This window comes from Eptatretus burgeri, chromosome 18, assembly GCF_056783735.1.
Source record: "Eptatretus burgeri isolate ZD-2024b chromosome 18, Ebu_testis_v1, whole genome shotgun sequence".
In the NCBI taxonomy this organism is placed as follows: Eukaryota; Metazoa; Chordata; class Myxini; order Myxiniformes; family Myxinidae; genus Eptatretus; species Eptatretus burgeri.
In genome coordinates this window covers 18,515,594-18,536,672 of record NC_140978.1, presented here as the reverse complement: position 1 = coordinate 18,536,672, position 21,079 = coordinate 18,515,594, and the positions used below count along the sequence as shown (strand labels likewise).

The 21,079-nt window shown below is 40.5% G+C and overlaps 1 protein-coding gene across 2 annotated transcripts in view; it reads right to left on the bottom strand.

Moving 5' to 3' along the window:
• LOC147008664 (cystine/glutamate transporter-like) overlaps window positions 1-20,199 on the bottom strand; it is a 90,135-nt gene extending 69,936 nt beyond the window's left edge. The window contains exons 1-3 of one of the 2 annotated variants that reach the window (XM_085864464.1): window positions 19,862-20,199; window positions 18,728-18,854; window positions 6,077-6,192 (exon numbers count right to left, since the gene is read on the bottom strand). In XM_085864464.1, coding sequence (XP_085720590.1) covers window positions 6,077-6,192; window positions 18,728-18,854; window positions 19,862-20,099 — 481 coding nt within the window. In that variant the 5' untranslated portion in view covers window positions 20,100-20,199. The remainder of the gene's footprint in view (window positions 1-6,076; window positions 6,193-18,727; window positions 18,855-19,861) is intronic. The other variant, XM_085864463.1, reaches the window with a different exon arrangement.
• Window positions 20,200-21,079: the final 880 nt, after the last annotated feature.

Genomic DNA, 21,079 nt, shown 5'->3' with positions numbered 1-21,079 from the left:
CTACTTTGTGGAATCCTTCAAAGTTATGAAATAATAATAAGTGGGGGAATTACAAATGGGCTGTTTTGGGTCTGTCAGTTTTGTAGCTCAGCAATGCTCTCCTGAAGTTTCATGAATGTTATGGGATGTGAAATCCTCCACAGACCACTGGTAGGTACTTTATCTTGTAAATAAAAGCGAAAGTGTGTAAGTACTGTATGTCTATATGTCTGGTAACTACACTGAGACCCTTAGGCCAATCGACACCAAACTTTCACGATATACTCAAGGGGACAACGCTTAGGTTTTCTGCAAAAAACCCCCAAAAAATCATTTAAAAAAAATTCTGAAAAAAAACTTGAAAATGTTTCTTTTTGAAACTTTTATTTTTTGAGTTCTCATAGGTGTTATTTGGGTTATTGTGGGAAATAACCATTTTTCATTGTGGGAAATTTCTCCATTGTGGGAAATCACTCCCATCACTTTCCTCGGTAACTACTCCGAGACTACTCATATGTCAGTTATAGATAGGATGGGAAACTCCTATTATGCATGTATAAACGAAATCAGAATTGTCTCCCTTTCATAAGAGGACCCACAAGTAATTGGATTATGTGTTATTTAATATACAGACGATACTTTTTGAGCAAGTAATGCACAAACTCCACCCACCAGGATTAGTAGATTTATAAGTTTGTACCTTGGTCGATTATTGTTAATTTTTTATTCGTATGGAATATCTCTCCCATTTCTACATCAGTCGTCCTACCGACTTTTTGATATTTTAGCCTCCCCCCAAAGGATTTGGGAAGGCTGATTGCTGTTGTCAGGTTTGTTTCTACAATTAGATCCCCAATTTTTAATGGTACCACAGAGTTTCTTCGACCCCCAGGAGTACTTAACCACCATTTATAAACATTTTTTCTTCCTGCACTCTCAACATTCCAAATTTCTAAACTGTATCAATTTCCGAGCTGTATCTTGGAGCCAGCTGGGACTTTTGGAAATAAATTTAGCACAAATAATGTGAATAGAAAGTATGCAGGGTTAACCCAAATGGTTTTTGACCTTGACCGAATTTTAAGGTCAGAACCTAAGTTGTCATTTTAACATTTTTCACCAGAACTCAACGAAAGTTTGTCCGATCAGAACAAAATTACCCTCTCTGGATAGTGTCGAGCAAGCTGCATTTAAAATTAATTTACGTCATACCCCTCAGAGTTAAAGCTCAAGGTCTTACACCCCTAGGAGTACTAAACCACCATTTAGGCTTTTCGCCCTTTTTATCCCGATGTCTGAAGCTGTATCTCGGAGCTGGATGGGACCTTTGAAATGAAATTTTGCATGAATAATGGGAATAATATATAGCAGGGTTGACGTAACTTTTCATGGTCATGACCCAATTATAAGTATTTTAACATTTTTAACCACAACTCAAAAAAAGGTTTTTCCAACTGGAACTGAAATGCCCTCTGTAGATAGCCCAGAGATAGTCGCATTTACAATCAATTTATATCATAGTCCTCTGAGTTAAAGGTCAAGGTCAAATGGCAGTATAAAAAAAAAAACACGTTTTTTTTTTGTCATTGCTCAATTTTGCCAATGTGGAATCTCAAAGACTGCATGGCCTTCCAACATGTTTTTGCATCATAATGGTGGATCTGCAATGAAGTTATGCACATTATATTTAATTTATGTCCTTTACCTACTTTTTTCGGATTGTGACCCAATTAACAAAACAAAAAAAAAACATTTTTAAAATCACAACTTGAATAATTTTCCTCCAATTTTCATGATGTGAGTTTTATGGATACAATGTAGAAGGGGCACATTTTAAAAATCTGCACTCTATCCCTAAATGTTGAAGGTCAAGTCATATGATGGTGAGAACAAAATATGGCCATCAATGGATTGCGTGCCAAGGATAAGTCACGGGCAATCGCCAAGGATAAACCTCCCCGGCTTACACTTGGTGATAGCTCTGTGATCGCAGATATCTAGTTTCTATGGATCTTATCAGAGGAGACCGTAAGTTACCATAACAATTGGAGACGTCAAATTAGAGCAGAGAAGACCATTGATGACCCGTATGGGCCACAATCTTCCCCATAGTTTAACTTAAGTAGACAAGAAGTGTAATTTAAATAATTTCTTCTGATGGTTGTTTAAAATCATCGTGTTGGCCTGTAAGTGTTCCCATCATAAAATGTGGCTCATGATTGCAGTGAAACCAGGTTCAAAATACGATCTATCATATGTCTTTAGATGTTGCCCACGATAGTGTCCTTGTAATTATTGTCAAAGTATTTTGATGTTTACTGATGTCTTTTCCCTGCATGTGATAGATGAATAAGCTTCTCTATGAGTCTTTTCCACTGCAAAAAGAAAATAAAAATTTGAAAGGCATTTATAGTCGTTAATATTGGATAAGAAACATCAATACGATGAGCTTTTATCTCTCACCTCTCAATCTATCTCGGTGCCCAGATGAAAATGAGAACAACAAGGCTGAATTAATTGGTCTTCAGATTAGTAAACGGCTATCTACATATTACATCCAATGGCTATATCTACATATGTGCAACAGTGGTCAGAAGACGAAGCTGTAAAGAAAGCAATAAAGCTCGTGGTGGAAGAAAGAAAGCTCTTTTCACTTCTCTGCCATCTCTTTAACTCTTACCTCCACTTTCTTTTCTAAAATGCATATTTTATCAAATTACCCCCATTCCCTTAACACGCTTATTCAATATGAAGGAAGGCCCAAATAATGGTTATAGTGATTCAGTAACAATATAATGGTAGTCTCAAAACGACCGAATCACTCTGCAAAACGGCAGTAAATGTTAAAATGACTATATTTTGAACTACTGTGAATGAAATATGATTCTCGGAATTATAGATTATAATACCATTTTAGAATATCCGGTTAATATATATTTATTTAACATGGCTAAAAGGATAGCATAGAGGTATGTGCACTCAGCTATGAATCGTCTCGAGCCTGGGTTTGAATCTTGGCCTCGCTATGAACTGCCACCCTGTGGATTTGTAGGCAGGGTGATACATCAGTGTGTGCACATTGGATGTTATGGATGTTAAACTGGGCATCTCATCTGCTGGTATTAATTGCAAGACATGAAGAATCTCATGGTGTATTTTTTGAAGAGTAGGAGAGCCATGTACGTCACTATGGATAAATTCCAAATTCTTGGTCTGACCGACAGGGACACTGCATCAGGGGCATCGCAATAAATGAGGTATACCACTAAATAACATAAACACGGTAAATAACAACTAATAAGTAACTTTGATTGGTGCTTGAGGCTCGGTATGCGAATGGCCAAGGAGGTGGTCCACTCAGTGAAATATTTATTTTCCCAACACAATACAATCTGCTAATAAATGTATCAAGAAAGGGATGGTGCACAGCAGAAAAGACAAAAAAATGCAAGAAAACAACACCAACATGGCACGCATACACTGCCACCCAACAGCACACCTCTTCATCACACAATGGAGGCACACTGCCCCACAGCAGGGTTATATGCTGCCCATATATATATATATATATATATATATATATATATATATATATATATATATATATATAAATATATATAACATATAACATAATACATATATAACACATATATAACTGCCCACTGCCCATATATATATATGTATATATATATATATATATATATATATATATATATATATATATATATATATATATATATATATATATATATATATATATGAGGTGTGTTCAGAAAGTATCCAACCTTAATTTTTCATGCGTCAGCAAATGAAGCTAGGTTTGGTGCACGTATGTAGGCGATCCTAATCCATATGCGTGAATATTTTCCCGCCTGCAGAAGCTGTCAGTCGCCGACAGACCGCCGATGAGTGAGGAAGTGTAAGTGAGCGCCGTCGGATTTTCGTTTTTCACAAAATGACGGAAAAACATGAACAACGCTACTGCATAAAATTTTGTTTCAAGCTTGGCGATTCCCAAGTGGAAACGATCCGCAAGATTCAACAGGCCTTTGGGAACGAAGCAATGGGCACCACACAGATAAAAGAGTGGTACAACCACTTCAAAGATGGTCGCACATCAGTGAAAAGTGAAGCACGTTCTGGTAGGCACTCAACGTCCCGAAATGAGATCGTCATTGACCAAGTGAGGACCCTGCTGATGCAGGATACTACCAAGATGTACTGTGTCGCCTTTGTGACGCTGTGTGATGCAAACGGCCGGACCTGTGAGCAGAGGTCAATTGGCAGCCCCATCACGATAACGCACCCGCCCATGACCTGTGGGCAGCGGTCAATTGGCAGCTCCATCACGATAATGCACCTGCCCATTCTTCACATTTGATACAGAGTTTCCTGGCCAAACACAACACACTTGTGCTTCGTCAGGCTCCCGACTCTCCCGACATGGCTCCGTGTGACTTCTGGCTTTTCCCGAAGCTGAAAATGCCCCTGAAAGTGACCAGATTTCAGTCCAGAGAAGACATCATGCGGAATGTGACGGAGCAGCTGCGTGCCATCCCAAAAGAGGCGTTCCAGCGTTGCTTCCGATAGTGGCAGAACCGTTGGGAGAAGTGTGTGGCAGCCCAAGGGGACTACTTTGAAGGAGATGAGTGTAAGTTTGTTGTATCTGGATACGAGTATTTTTTATGAACAAAGGTTGGATACTTTTTGAACACACCTCGTATACACACACACACACACACACACACACACACACACACACACACACACACACACACACACACACACACACACACACACACACACACACACACACACACACACATACTATATCTTCTTCTTCTTTCGGCTGCTCCCGTTAGGGGTCGCCACAGCGGATCATCCGTTATGATCTGCATAATGATTTGGCACAGGTTTTTACGCTGGATGCCCTTCCTGACGCAACCCTGGTCGCCTCTTACGACACAAGGATATGGTACACCTATTCTAACCAGGGCATACACCGGCCCAGTACACTGGTACTCACTTCGCCGACCTCGGAAGGATGACAGGCTGAGTCAACCTCCTGGTGTGTATTAATTCAAGCGGCCAACGGGACTTGAACTCAGGACCTTTTGGAACCCAAGCTGCTACCCTAACCACAACGCCAACACCAGGAATATACACAAATACTGTATATATATATATATATATATATATATATATATATATATATATATATATATATATATATATATATATATATATATACATATACATCATACAAACATTTATTTTGCAGATTTAATTATTGTGATATCGTGATTAATTACATTATTATAAGCAATCGAAGTGGGAGATTTAAGTTTAATTCTTTTTTTTTTTTCAAAAAAATTTCAAAAATAATACCCTTCAGGCATATAGATGGGAGAGCTAGGTGCAGTCCAAAAGTTTGGTACAATTTCACAAACGTTTTAGGGAGTAGTTCAGTGACGACACAGGACGGGACAGACAATGCACACACACACATAAATATATATATATATATATATATATATATATATATATATATATATATATATATATATATATATATATATATATATATATATATATATATATATATATATATATATATATATATATATATATATATATATATATATATATATATATATATATATATATATATATATATATATATATATATATATATATATATATATATATATATATATATATATATATATGTTCCTTTTCAAACCTATGTATAAGAATTAGCAATCCTATCATTATCAAATTTTTCACATTCATATGAAAGATGAGAAAACACCATTAAGCATGATAATTTCAACTTAAACAAATTTCAGAGTAATTTTAATTGAGAAAGCCAAACCTCGTACCTGATTTGTCAAAAGGAATGTTGGAATTGACATCTGCACATTCCAAATGCAATTATCGAGACTGACAGACATATACATGATGTTGTTTTTTTCATTTGAAAATGTGAGCCATGGAAGAGATTAGTGGCTTTCATGGCATTTTTATTGTATCTACAAGCTTTTATCCCAAAGGAATGGCTTTCTGGCTGATTTAGGAATGAAGAACAGAAACGTACGGAGAGATGTGGCCGAGACGAGTTTCACTGCGGTCTCTGGCACGTGGCAAGGCAGGAAGATTGGCTCCAGCAGGTAACGTCCAATTGCAAGGGCTACCAATGCCGTGACCCCTGGTCTGTACATCAGCAAGCAAACAAAGCTTAACTACTGAGAGGTTATCATGAGGGCTAAAATTATCATATTACAAACGCTAAAAAAAACTTCAACGACATTCGGGAGAGCGCATACCGCCACCAGGCTGAACAGCTTACGTTTTGTATTCCACTGAAAGGCCAGATCTGAATGCAGACCTGAACTAAAATCGAATCGGCTTGTTCTTGTCACCTACACAACTCATCCACAACTTTTTGAGATTTCATGCTATAGATAGTTTTTGGCCCCATCTCTCAATGGTGAAAAATCACTTCAAAAAAATAAATAAATAAAACTCCAGTATCTAGATCCGCATTTGGATCTTCACCAAATTGGAATTCATTAGTCCTTGTCACGTACTTAACCTGCCTACTAAGTTTCGTCCGAATCCATCCACAACTTAAAAAAACCAAATTGCTCTCTATTGTTTTTGGTCCGATCGCTCAATGGTGAAGAATCACTGAAAATTCTGGTATCTGGATTCAGATCTTCAACAAAATCGAAGCAATTCGTCCTTATCAGACACCCAACTCATCCACCAAGTTTCATCTGAATCCATCCATAACATTTTGAGATATCATGTTACATATAGTTTTTGGCACTATCTCTCAATGGTGAAGAATCACTGTAAAAAGTCTCAGATTCGAATCCGGATTCAGATCTTCACCAAAATCTAATCAATTTGTCCTTATCACACATCCAACCTCTCCACCAAATTTTGATCGAATCCGTCCCTAACTTTTTGAAATATCATGTTCACAAACAGACAGACAGATAAACAGACAAACAGAGAGGGGTGAAAACACAACCTCGGTCCACCTTCGGTGGTGGAGGTAATCAAGCTGCTTAAACAACAGAACAGACTACCCTCAGAAGAGAAGACAACTACACCGTAACAGTTCGGTGGCGATGGTAAAAACTACAACAGGTGTTCGTTAAACCTCTTCAAGGAATTGTGGGAATAATTAGTGCAAATAAATTGTTTAACTCAATGAAAAAAGCTCTTTAAGTGAAATTATCTTGCCTGTGTGAAGGATGATTTGAATTTCAAATCAACTTCAATCAGTCTGGGAATGTTTTCATTCAGGCCAAGCTGGGTGAAGAAATCTAGTTTCGACCCGTGGAATAATTATTGCATTAATAGCCGAGGAACAAAATGTAACATCTTGAATCTGTTGTGCATTAGCAGAATTTGTGAGTCGGGGCGTACATGAATGTATTAACCCTGAGCGAAAGGCCATTCAGTTGAGCAGAAAGAACTGAATCTCATTTCCAGGATTGGGCCACAGTCTTGATGGGCTATGTTGGCTGACCCCACCCAACAGTGACTGAGTAAATAGATTAATAATGCATTTGCACTCCCACTGTAGTATTTATGAATTATCAGCCTTAGTAATTCAGTCAGTGATTGAGGCCAGACCCATTTTTAATAGCATTCAATTTAAAACAACACTGAATAGCATAATGGCTTTGCTCGTTGTGGTCTGCTGCTGCAAGATTATGACTTTCCCTCCCTGGAGAAAGAGCCAATATAAGTTTTAGACCTTCTTCCTTGAGAATATGGGATAAAATGGCACAGACAGTCTTAAGACTATATAAGACGTCACTTAAGATTGTAATGGGAAGGAACATATGCTTGGTGTTGGCTTAATAGTTATGGTGGTGGGCTTGGGGTCCTTGGATCCTGAGTTCAAATCCCACTCGGCTGTTGAATTAATACCAGGTGGGGTTGACTCTGCCTGTCATCCTTCTGAGGTCAGCAAAATGAGTGCCAGCATGTTGGTATCTTGTGTTGGAGTGGTGACCCATCCAGTATTGTACCCAATATCCAAGGAGACTGCTTCGGCAGCACTAACGTTCTACACAGAGTATGGTCCCAATGGATGGATGGGAAGGAACATATGACTAATGCAAGTGTGTGGAAGGGTCGTCCGCAATTTGCCCATCAAGGGGAGCCTCTATGAAGTAACTACACCATATCAGGAGAGGAAGAGAGAAGGTCTTCGATGGAGGTTATATATAATGCAGTTTTCTTTTTTTCTAATATGTAGTCAGCGAGTCAGCTTGGACTTTGCAGTCTCAGAAAAACGTTCAGAAAAAAACATGTCACTCGAGTCTCTTTAAATGTAAAAGCACTCGTCATTTGAAGGTTCGAGATTGACAGAGTGACATAGAGATTGCACACTCAGCTATATGCTGTCTAACCTGGGTTTGAATCCTGACCCAGGTATAAACTGTCATCCCGGTGTTTCACGGGTACGATGATTCATCAATGTGTGCGTCGGCCCTGTTGCTAAATAGGCGTCCTGTCTATCAGCATTTGTTGGTGGATGTTAAAGATTCAATGGTGTCCTTCGTGAAGAATAGGTGAGCTATCGCTGGCACCATGGGCAAATTTCAAATTCCTGCCCTAACCAGCAGAGGGCATTGTATTGGAGGCACAGTCGTACCCTCAGCCAAGGATGCGACCCCGCAGCAAACAAAGCAGACGAAGAAGAAAAGCCTGAGCTTTTGAATTAGTTGACTTTATTGTTGATTATAAACCTTAAAACTTAATCTACTGAAAGATACATGCAGTACAATGCAGAGTAGAAATTAGACAGGACAGATGACAAAATTAACATCACAGGCCTAAAAGTTAACTATTGTAAACTGACCGACGAAGGCTTTTTTTTTTTTATTTTTTTTTTTTTGTATACCTTGGTCGAGGCTCGTATGAGAGCTAACACACAACTCACAGCAAGGAGGCATGAGACAAGAGGGGTGGGAGTGGAAGGGACAAAACATTGGGGAACAGACACAGGTGAACTGTGGAAGGGAGAGGGATGGGGATGGGACGGGGAACATGGCGAGGAGAAGATGGACATTACAGGGACTTTCAGGAAGGAAAGCAGGAGAATTGAAGGAAGTGGGCTTGGGTGGATTATCGGGGGTAGAAAAGATCGAGGATTTGGATGGGGGAAGATAAGAGGTGGTGGTGAACAGCTGTTTTGAAAGCCTGGAGGGAAGAATGGGAAAGAATAGAGTGAGGAAGTTTATTCCAAAGGCGGGAAAAAAGAGGAATGAAAGAGTGAAGATGAGCAGTGATTCGTGATTTTGGTAGTTTTACCAGAAGGGGGTTGTTGGCGGACCTTGAGCGCCCTGTGGAAATGTGGTTGGGACAAATCGCAGAGAGAGCAGGGGGGCAAGGCTGGAGAGGAGTCGGTAGAAGACAGAAAGACCACCGACCAACCTGCGGTGATTGAGTGAGAGGCCCAAAGACTCAGCTTCATTGCGGGAGATGCCAATGATCTTAAAAGCCCTGGTTTCGACAGCGTGAAGTCGAGAAAGGTGGGAGGCAGGAGCACCAGCCCAGAGGGGAGAGCAGTACTCCATCAGGCTACGGACAAAAGCTTTGTAAGTGGTCAGGAGCTCAAGAGGGCCGAGGAAGGACTTTGCACGACGGAGGATTCCCAATCGGCGACTGGCTTTTGAGGCAAGGTTGGAAATGTGACTTTCCCAGGAAAGGTTATGGCAGATAGTGAGACCCAGAAGCTTGAAAGAAAAGACTTCTTCCAGAGGATTGTTGAGAAAGTGGATGGGGGGGTTTTGTAAACGGTCCTTTCGAAGAGACATAGTGAGAGTGTGAGATTTGTCTGGATTGAAAGACATGTTCCACGTGTTGGACCAGTTTGTGATTTTATCCAGATCTGCAGTGAGCGAAGAAGCTGCTGCTTGCCGGTCTGAGGGATGACAGATGGTACGGCAGAGGGTGGAGTCATCGGCAAAGAGAAATAGAGGATTTTCCAGAGAGTCCGAGAGATCATTGATGAAAACCAGAAAAAGAACAGGGCCCAGAACGCTACCTTGAGGAACTCCAGCCTGCACAGAAAGAGGGGATGAAAGAACTGAAAGGCTTAACATCACATCAGACACATGAGGTTTACTTTACCTCCCAAGGTGGTTAGCATACCTTCGTCAACATTCAGTTGATAAAACCTATGACTGTAAACTAACAACCCAAAAACCTGAATGTATGATAAAATAATCAAACAATTATAGAACAGTCCAGGGTTGTACGCTTCAGTGGCATTGACTACTGTAAACTGGAAAGGAATGTCAACTGTCAAGCAGTGTACCCCCTGCCATCGGTTTTAGTTTTACTTTTTGAAACCTTGCTGTGGCCCTCAGGCCACCACACTCACACTCAGAACATGACCAACCGCCACTGCTCATTCCACATAATCCAAATAACAGAACATACGATGACTATGAGACATAGTAAACAAAAATAATTCAAAGAAAGGAGAGACAGAGATCTCCACATGGCATTACCATGGACTCGTACAAAAAAAAAAAAGGGCAGTGTACAACGGTCATTTGGATATTCACCATTTCAAAATGAAGAGTCATGAGCAGGATTGTTTGTGCCTACATTGCTTCATCATCAGGACGAATTAATTAGCTTTTTCCACACAATGTGGTATCCTGTTGAGGCAGCGAGTCATGTGGAGCGCATTAAAATATGAACATATAGGGAAGATTCTGCAGTGGTAAATGCCTCCATCTCACTGCAGCACATATCTGGAGAATAAATAAAACAAAGAAACCTTTCTATCCACAAAACTCTCAGATCTATTTCCTTGATTGCAAGAGAAGAAAAATGAAGTGGTCCACCACCTGGAACATTGCATTTTGCTTGTCTTTCATTTGTGAAGAAGCTTCTCCTGAGAGTCAGTCTATCCAGTCTTGCTCTTGTCTCCAGTTTTGTTTTTTTAGGTAATGGCCTACTACTATTTTATGTCATCTCCCATGCATATTTGATTATTTCTATCATCGATGATCTTCAATTTCCCCTTACCTGCTTGTCATAAAGCTCATGTTGCTCTTCTGATTGCTGAATACCCCCTCCCCGCTCCATTTTCCCTGCTCTCAACTCTAACAGCATAATCATCATCCTGAGCTAAGTCTTGTGTTTTCTATTTACAGTACAAGTACATCATGTTCTTACCCTCATCCACCTCTCTGTTTTGTAATAAATTAAAAAGGTCAAAGTCTTGTGCTTTTGTTTAAGTGATACTGTATTTATTGTATTTACGTGTTTATTTCAATGTTAATCTCCAATATATATATATATATATATATATATATATATATATATATATATATATATATATATATATATATATATATATATTCATGTTATTTCAATTGTGATATGTTTATGGCTGCTGCCCACCTTCCTCTATATTTTCTCGAACCCAGGCACCGAAGCCCCTTTTCCCATTGGCCTTTGGTTTTCCATGATCGCGGTTTTAACTATTGTGGCATTTTCCAGGAACCTAACCGAACCCCTGCAATATTTGAGGGTTTCCTGTATTGTCCTTTAGGTGTTGCATAATTTGGATAAAGATCGAGAGCTTCATCAATTCAAAGTGGAGCACACCAGGAACAGCACACCACAACTTGCTGCTAACCTCAAGCCATAAGTGACTGTGAAACTGCCCCAGCATGCCAACGTGAGCAGCCTATGTGTCACCACAGCTCATGACGTTGCTTTGGCTGCCAATCACTGTGTGACTTTTCATCCTCCCTCATTCTCAGTTTCATTCTCCCGAGAACAGTACCACACAGAACATCACACACATTACTCTGAAGGACATTTAAAAGCCTGTCATCATTTGTAAGCCTGCCATTATAGTTGTAGAGTTAAGTATTATATTAAGACAAGGTTACAAGATAATGACAATTAAGGTTATGGTTGGCTTGGTTTCATTGTCGTGTATTTTGGATATTGCTTTGGGTTATTTATATTTATAATAATGACATATCTTGGCAGTAAATGACACGTATCAATCCTTGTGTCCATGTAGCTTCGACATACCTGCTTCTCCAGTGATAAACGTTGTGCAAAGATAACTATCATCACATTTTATAGAGGCAAGCAGTACCTTCTGGAAGTCCATTTTGAAGAGCGACTCCAAAATGCTACACAGTACATCCATTTTCATTGTTCTGATAAAAATTCCATTTGTTTGTATACACGGTCGAGGCTCATGGAAGGGAACGAAAATGGAAAGGGGGAACACCAACAGCAGAGTAGAAGTGAGAGCGAGAGTCAAGGGGAGGGGGAGGACACGTAGGGGTGAACAAGCTGCACACAAGCTAAATGAAACACAGCAAGAAGTGGAAGGGGAAAGCGGGAATGAGAAAAGGAAAAAAACCAACTGACAACTGACAAACGAAAATGGGCGAGGAAAGTGAGGGGGGTGGGGGGGGTGTCACAATAACCTGAAAAAAGGGAGTATTTGGGAATGGGGTTAGTTGGGGTAGAAGAGATCATACATATGGATGGAGGATGACCTAAGGTAGTTGCTTTTTCATCCCAAATTTTGTACTTTCTATCTCTTCAACATTATCCTAATTGCCCTCTTCGCTTAAAAACAAATTGAAATAAAATAAAATAAAATAAAAACTTTGCTTTTGCACTCCACAACTTGAACATCCTCCCTTGCTCTCTAAACTCTCTGCCAATAGCATTGCCCAGGTCAACTCTCCACATGGCTTCCTGACTTTCTATAATCCTGCAGCCAACTTGTGGCTCTCAACAGAATACTTTCATCTCCTGTCCCTGTTAAGGCTGGAGTGCCTCAGAAGGTGCAAGACCAACAATGAGGTGGTGAAATACAGAGTGGCCACCAACCTGTCTGCGATGTGAGAGTAACAGGCTTAGACACTCAGCTTTGGCGAGAGAGATCCCAATGATTTTGAGGGCTTTGCTTTCCACGACGTGAAGAAGGGCAAGTTGTGAGGCAGGGGTACCACCCCAAAGGTAGAGGAGCACTTTATAAAGCTTTGATTGCAGGTCTTGTAGGTTGTCAAACGTTCTGACTGGCCAAGGAAAGACCTTGCATGACGAAGCATGCCAAGTCGGTGGCTGGCTCTGGAGGTCGTCTTGGAAATATGCCCTGCCCAAGAAAGACCATGGTTGATGGTGAGGCATCAACATTTAAATGACTTATCTTCTTCAAGTGGTTTGTTTAGGAAGTAGATGGGAGGGTTTGCCAGATGGTGCTTTCGGAAAGACAGGGTGAGTGTTTGGGATTTGTTTGGGTTTAAAGAAATATTCCAAGTACTGGACCAGCTCCTGATTCTAGTAAGGTTTGCAGGGAGGAAAGAGACTGCTGCCTGACTGTCTGAAGGATTGGAGATGATATGTCAGAGGGTGGAATCATCAACAAAGAAAGAGGTTGGATTTTTTTGGGAATCAGAAAGATCATTGATGAAGATTATGAACAAGACTGGGCCCAAGGCACTGCCTTGGGACACTCCAGCCCGACAGGGAGGGGAGATCAGAAGATCCCGTGAAGAGCTATTACATGCTGACGATGAGAGTGGAGGAAGTCAGTGGTCAATGAGAGGAGCTAGCCTTGGATGCCATAAGCAGAGAGTTTGAAGAGTAAGGCAGGATGACAAACTGTATCAAAAGCAGGAGATATGTCCAGAGAGACGGCCCTGTTCTCATGTCTGACAATGAGGGACTCTATCCATTGTTGGGCGAGTAAAAGCAGCATGTCCAGAGAATTATAATGACAGTGTCTGAAACCAATCTGATAATCTGAGATCAGGTCGTTGGAGAAAACAATGAATTTGATGTCAACTACAATGATAGATTCCATGACCTTGCTTGTAATCGGAAGCAAGCAATTGGGCTAGTAGTTCAGAGGATCAGTTTCGCAACATGTTTGTGCAATGCAGTGATGTTGGGTAACTCCCAGGCAGATGAAAACTGACCCGGAGAGAAGGATCGAGTTATCAGAGCAGGAAGATGAGCAAGAGTAGCAGAGCAAGTTTTTCGGATACAGGCACTGTCATCTGGGTCTGATGCAGAATCAGAGTCGATCTTTACCAGAAAGCTCTCCACCTTCTCACGTGGGAAAGACACAGTAGAGATGAGCAGTTGGGTACGAGAGGTTAGGGTCGGTGTAAGGAGTGAGGGGTTGGGCACACATTTGGAAGAAAACACAGAATTGAGGTATTCAGCATTCTCACGAGCAATTTTTTTGATTCTGTTGGTTGTCACAACTAATTTTTGCTGATTATTTTAAAAAACATTAAAAAAAAACTTTATACCTCATTGAAAATTAAAAATAGGAACGCTTGTCCTGAAGTTCACCTATATCAGGAGCAACAGTCACTCAAGTCCCCACACAACCCCCCCCCCCCAGACCCTGTTTTATTTTTAATGCCATGGACAAACTTTGGTACATCATGGGTGATGAAGAAGGTTGTGGTCAAGTTTCATCGAAATCATGTGTGTAGTTTTGGAGAAGAGAGCAAATACCTATTTTGGGGGGGTCAAACCGCCCCCTCCCGTCGACTCCCTTAATGAGCGCAGATTTTGATGCTGTCAATAAACCTTGGTTTGGCATCAGATATGAAGCTTGTAGCGAAGTTTCATCAAAATCATGTTTGGTTCAAGCAATAATGACTGAAGTGTTTATTGACCGACTGACTCACTCACTCACCTACAGACATTGCTTGATTGCATAAGGTCAACTGACTAAAGTCCAGGTGAGTTAAAAAAATCGCTCTCAGTCAAACAAAAACTAGAAATTCCAATTTTCACACACACACACACACACACAAACACACACACACACACACACACACACACACACACACACACACACACACACACACACACACACACACACACACACACACACACACACACACACACACACACACACACACACACACACACACACACAGGACGTGTGTGTGTGTGTGTGTGTGTGTGTGTGTATATTCAGCCATTGCCTCCGCCACCGAAGATGGACGGATATTATGTTTTAACCCCTGTCTATTTGTCTATCTGTTTGTTTGTCTGAGCAGGATATCACAAAACGTTATGGAAGGATTCAGACAAAACTTGGTGTACAAGTTTGATGTGTGACAAAAACCAATGTATTAAATTTTGGTGAAGGTCTGCATCTGGATTCAGATATTAGAATCATAAAGTGACTAGCCGAAACCCCGTCACAGACGGATTCCGTTCATTCAACCACCCTTACCAGCTCACCCACACTCGAGGGACATGGACTGGACAGGGCGTGCTTGCCCCTGCCTACTCATCCTCCGCCCGCCTTCAATTTGCTTACCCCCCCAAAAAAATTTAATTACCCCGGCCCCGCCCCCACCTCTTCACTCCCCGCTCCCCGTCTCTTGATTCCCCGCCTCACTTGCCCCGGGCCCCCACACCCCTGTCCACCCCCTCACACTCAACCCTGCCTAATTCACCCCAGCCTCCGCCCACTCATCCTCCGCCCCATTTCCCCCATCTCCCGCTTTCAAATTGCTTACCCCCGCCCAAAAATTTGCTTACCTTGCCCCCCGCCTCTTCACTCCTCGCCCCCATCTCAACAAAAAGTGTTTATTCTGCTTCAGAGTTGAAAGTTGACTCTTGCCACTATGTGCGATGCACTCTTACAGGTACGAAGTTTCTTTCAGTGCAGGTCACAGTACGGAGAAAAATGTGACGCGACCGCAAGGAGGAGCACAAAATTGGTCCTTCAGTATTAATATGTAGATTATTGTTTTCAAAAAACCTAATTCAAAATTGGTCCTTCAGTATTAATATGTAGATTATTGTTTTCAAAAAACCTAATTCAAAATTGGTCCTTCAGTATTAATATATAGATTCTTCACCATTGAGTGATTGGGCGAAAACCGAAATATAACACGATATTTCGATTTGGAAGCAGCGTTAAGGGATATGAATGGATTCAGATGAAACTTGGTGGACAGGTGGACGAGTTATGACAAAACGAGGTGGACGAGTTGGTTAGGTGACAAGAACAAGCTGATTAAATTTTGATGAAGATCCGGATCCAGATCCGACCCATCAGTGGGATACAAAACGAAAACGGATTCGCCTGGTGGAGGTTTGCACTCAACCAAATGCAGCTCTAGTTGTGCAAATGCATCACGTCCAATTCTCTTTGTCACATTCTTGAATAATACAGTCTTTGTCCTCATCATGTTCAGCATTGATGACATCATTTGTTTGAGTTCATGCTTCCTTTAGATTGTCTGATGAATCAATTTATTTTTGAAATTGAGAACATCATGCTTGCTCACCTCCTTCAAGATGATCACCATTTCTTTACACATTTTAGATTTACCATGGTGACAGGAATGATTGTTGTGCACAGTTTTGAATCCAACTTTTTTCACTCTCCACTTAAAGCATTATTGAATCACTTGGTGGATACATTGTGGTTTGTAAAAAAAAAAAAAAGAGGATAGGATGGTGCTTCTTGTAATTTGGAATGTAGACAACATTTCCGAAATTAAGTACAAAGTGGAGATTGTGATTTTGCAGAGAAAATGTCAAATTTTTCTGACAAAGTTCAGGTCGTGATATTTGCCAAAATAAATATCAGGAGTTTCATTGCATTTTGGAAATAAACGCTTCTTTTGTTGAAGACTTCATCCTCCAACAGCATAATGACCTTAAACATTGTTCTAAATTGTGTGGACAGCAATGACGAACAGGGTGTTCTTCAAAACATGATTTGTAGGCTCGTCCTGTCTCCACAACTGCTCACAAATTATGAGACGATGTCAATGGTGTGGAGCTTTAGTAACACAGGAGGATTATATATTATATATTGTGATGTAATATTGGTGAGGACATTAGCTGGCATCATGGAGGCTGCTGTTTCAGATGTGATTCATGGCTACCTTACTAATTATTTGTATTCTAAGCGTCTGGAAGTTGCGATAATCTCAGAAGAATCACCTGGGGAATCATCATGTCATTGGGAATATCACAATGACATATACCTGGGGAATATCACATTGTCAGTAAAAACCTAATTCGCTCACCAATAACTTTCAGGGAATAGAATCTTCCTGTCCCAGTTGGTCTCGTCAACAGGTAATATACAGGTCAACATATTGCAGTGACTCTTGATGCCATCAGGACAATGAGATGTGTACTAAAATACAAACAATGAACGGACAGCATTCCCTAAAACCCCAATTAAAATTAACCCTCACATGCCGAGACTACTTGGGTTTGAATTTGCTGAAAAAACAGATTTTCAGAAGAAAGAAATTTAATACGACATATACTGTATGTTGTTCGTCTTTTGGCTGCTCCCATTAGGGGTCGCCACAGCGGATCATCCGTTATGATCTGCAAAGGTTTTACGCCGGATGCCCTTCCTGACACAACCCTGGTCGCCTCTTATGACACAGGGATAAGGATTGGGTTTCACCATGATTCCGGGCTGCTCTACACCCTCTCATAGTGTGGCCCAGTGCAGAGCTCCCGTCCTCAAGCGATCCTCCAACCCAAGCCTTCGAGTAGCCAGATTACAGGCACACGCCACTACGCCCGGTTATGACATATACTGTATATATATATATATATATATATATATATATATATATATATATATATATATATATATATATATATATATATATATATATATATATATATATATATATATATATCATCATCACATTTGCTTCAATTTTTTACCTGTACTATTCAGTTGTATGAAGCATTTCAAATGGTATCATTATGTTGTTATTATCACAATAATTATTCATATTTGGATTCAATTTCAGAATGTTCAAAATAAATTTCACCTTTTGCAAAGATTTATTTTTGAACAAAATTGTTCCGCAGGAGCATAAACTGTTGGGGGCACCTCAATGTACCATGACATTTATTAAATGCTGAAACCACTGATGACATCTTGCTGAATCTTCTGGACCACAAGCCCATAACTCAAATAATCCTGTTATCAGTATGCTTTAGTGGGCATTTCAGTAGACAATGATGATTTTTCAAAAAAAGAAACTTCCACATCTCGTCAACAAGGATGTCACAGTGGGCCTACACATTACGTTAACACGTGATGCTGAATCAACAGGTTGCCACAGAATTCACACACTACAGTTTGAGCTATCTCATTTGTGTTCAATTCCCGACCCCTCTACAAACTTTCGGGCAGGTGCTTCACAGGCAGGGCCTTGCACCGTGAAGTGCGCCATATCTCGGCTGGAATGGTAAGCTGGGGACCCATCTGTCAGCATTGATTTCTGGTGGATGTCAGAGGATCCACATTGTCTTTCACAATGCAATTGCCCCCAGAATCCTAGCCAAGTTTCAATTTCCTGCCCGAACTATTGTTTCAAAGTCCAACCCCTGAGTTGGGGCTCTGGCATCCTCTCACTCGTTATGGACCCATGGTCCATGGCAGATCCTGAAATATGGCCAGGATAAGTAGCAAGAAAACAAAACAACCATCTCACACACAAACTCCTTTGAAATGATCAGATAAGCACATGCTATAATTTCTCAATCCCTTTTGCCATCTCGTTCGTTGTTTGGCATCTAAACCTTCAAAAAGAAAAAATTGCTTGAACCATCGAATATGCAACCAGTATATTTTTGAAAATCAAGGCAATAGTAACTATTAGATGTGGATTAACACTTCGATCAATCATGCACGTACCTCACTATAATGATTTCTACCCAGATACGGATGAAGGCAAGTAGGGGTCCATATGCCTCCAGGATGTAGGTGTAATGTCCTCCAGATTTCTTTATACAGGTGCCAAGTTCGGCATAAGACATGGCCCCTGGAAATAACATCGCACATCACAAATTCTTTCACACCTTGTGACTGATGGTGACAAAAAGAGTAATGGCTCCCTTTCAGACACCACTTATGAGCACAACACATTGGATTCTGTTATCATAATGTGTATGGATTTTTGACATACATCACAAATTCCTCACTAACGATACCTTCTTATGTGTTTAAAAGGGATGACAGGATAGCTTAGGTTCGAATCTTCACCCAGCTTTAAAATGTCACCCCGATGTCTTCGCGTGAGGGGAAATGCATCGATGTTTGCGCCATCCATCGCAAGGACGTTAAGCTGGAGGACCTGTCTGCGAACACTGGTCATTGCTGAACGTGAAATATTCCAGTCTTTCATGAAGAGTAGGTGACTTATTGCCGGCACTCTGAACAAATTCCAATTTTTTTCCCTGCCTGACTCCTGGCAAATCACCCAGCATAGTTTTTGCCAATAACTGCTTCAGCAGCACAATCACTCTCTCAAGAGTTTGGTACATTGATGGATGATGATGATGATGATGATGATGATGATGATGATGACAATAAGTTCAAAATAATTGATGTTTCTTGGACCATCGTGACTATTGTGATTCTCTCATTCCCAAAACGTTTTGAACACCACTCATAGGACTACATATCCTATCGAATTTTGTGGATGGATAGGATGATGGCCAGAAAAAAATATGTTCAAAGAGATGTTCTGAGTATACATACAAACAAGTGTGATGATAGATATTTTGAACAACATATTATGCTGTCATCATGCATACCTATATTTGTTCAAAAGCATCACATACTGAAGGGCTAAAAGTATCGCTGGTGATTGAATGGAAACACATTATGTACAATCTCCTCTAATCGTTCACGAGCATTTTGCAATGTTGTGCTCAGCTGCTGAGGTTACAAAAAGCTTTTGAAATAAAAAGAGATTTTTTTTTATTTTTCATTTACTGCTATCGCTCAATGAAACGACACAAAATATGCACAAATTTGATGTCTTACCGAAAAAAGAGAGGATTCCGCACACCACCCAGAGAGTGAGAGCGAGCCCCACGCTTCCCGTGTTCTCCAGGATACCTTTGGATGAGATGAAGATTCCACTCCCGATGATGGTCCCTGTTAGGATCGAGATGCCTCTCAGTAGCGTGATCTTCTTTTTCAGAACCACATAGTTTTCCGCACCAACATCTTTGTTCTCCATTTGTTGATGAGAAGTTGTGCTGTCGGCCGAACTTGACATCTGCGTTTTCTGTGGCTGTGAAATGAAATTGAGTACAATGGTAGAATGAACTCAACTTATTCAGTCATTAAAATTATACGTGCCTGGCATAGCCAATGAGCATCACTTTCAAGGCAGTACAGATATCCCATTGTATGGCTGCGAGGATGAAAAAAAAAGTTCGAAATTTAACTCTTAGCCAATTGGATGAAGATATTTATTTCTTACGCAGCGGCATGGAACTTCAGCCAAAAATATCCATTTCATATTCTTGCAGTCTCATTGTATGTTTGTTTTCACCAACGTGCTCTGAAGGGAAAATACTTTTGTTTTGTTCAACTTCCTTCATACTGTGAGTATTGTACAACCTGAACAGTTTGTATTTGTTTGCAGTGGTTGCGTTTCTTACACCCTTCAAATTTCTCCATAGTCATATGCAGCACATGATAAGAGTGTACTGTGGAACGTGGTCAGCTATGTTCACAGCTCCACTTGGCCATAATAGATCAACTAATGCATTGCTGAACAACAAAAGGAAAAATAGGAACAATGGTGCAGCAGTTTATGCGAGTCCAGGCCGAATGCTGCAATCCAAATTTGGTAGCATTCTGATTGGAGGGTCTGGAGAAGAAGATTTTTGAAGGAATTTACATGATTCTCCCAAAAATTTACAAAGGCCGCAATTTTGACCACACTTCGGTCATATGATTGACATGACCTCTGCAATTTAACATCAGAACCCTGTCCTAATGCAACCCACATTTGGGAGCATTCTGACTGGTGGGTCTAAAGAAGAATATTTTTGAAGGAATGTACACAACTGCCATTTTGACACACTTCCAGACATGTGATCAGCATGACCTCCATCATTTAACATGAGGAACCTGCCCTAATGTTATAAACCAAATTTGGAAGCATTTTAACTGGTGGTTCTGGAGAAGATTTTTGAAGGAATTTACTCAATTTCCCCAAAATTGACAGTATCGTCCATTTTGACATAC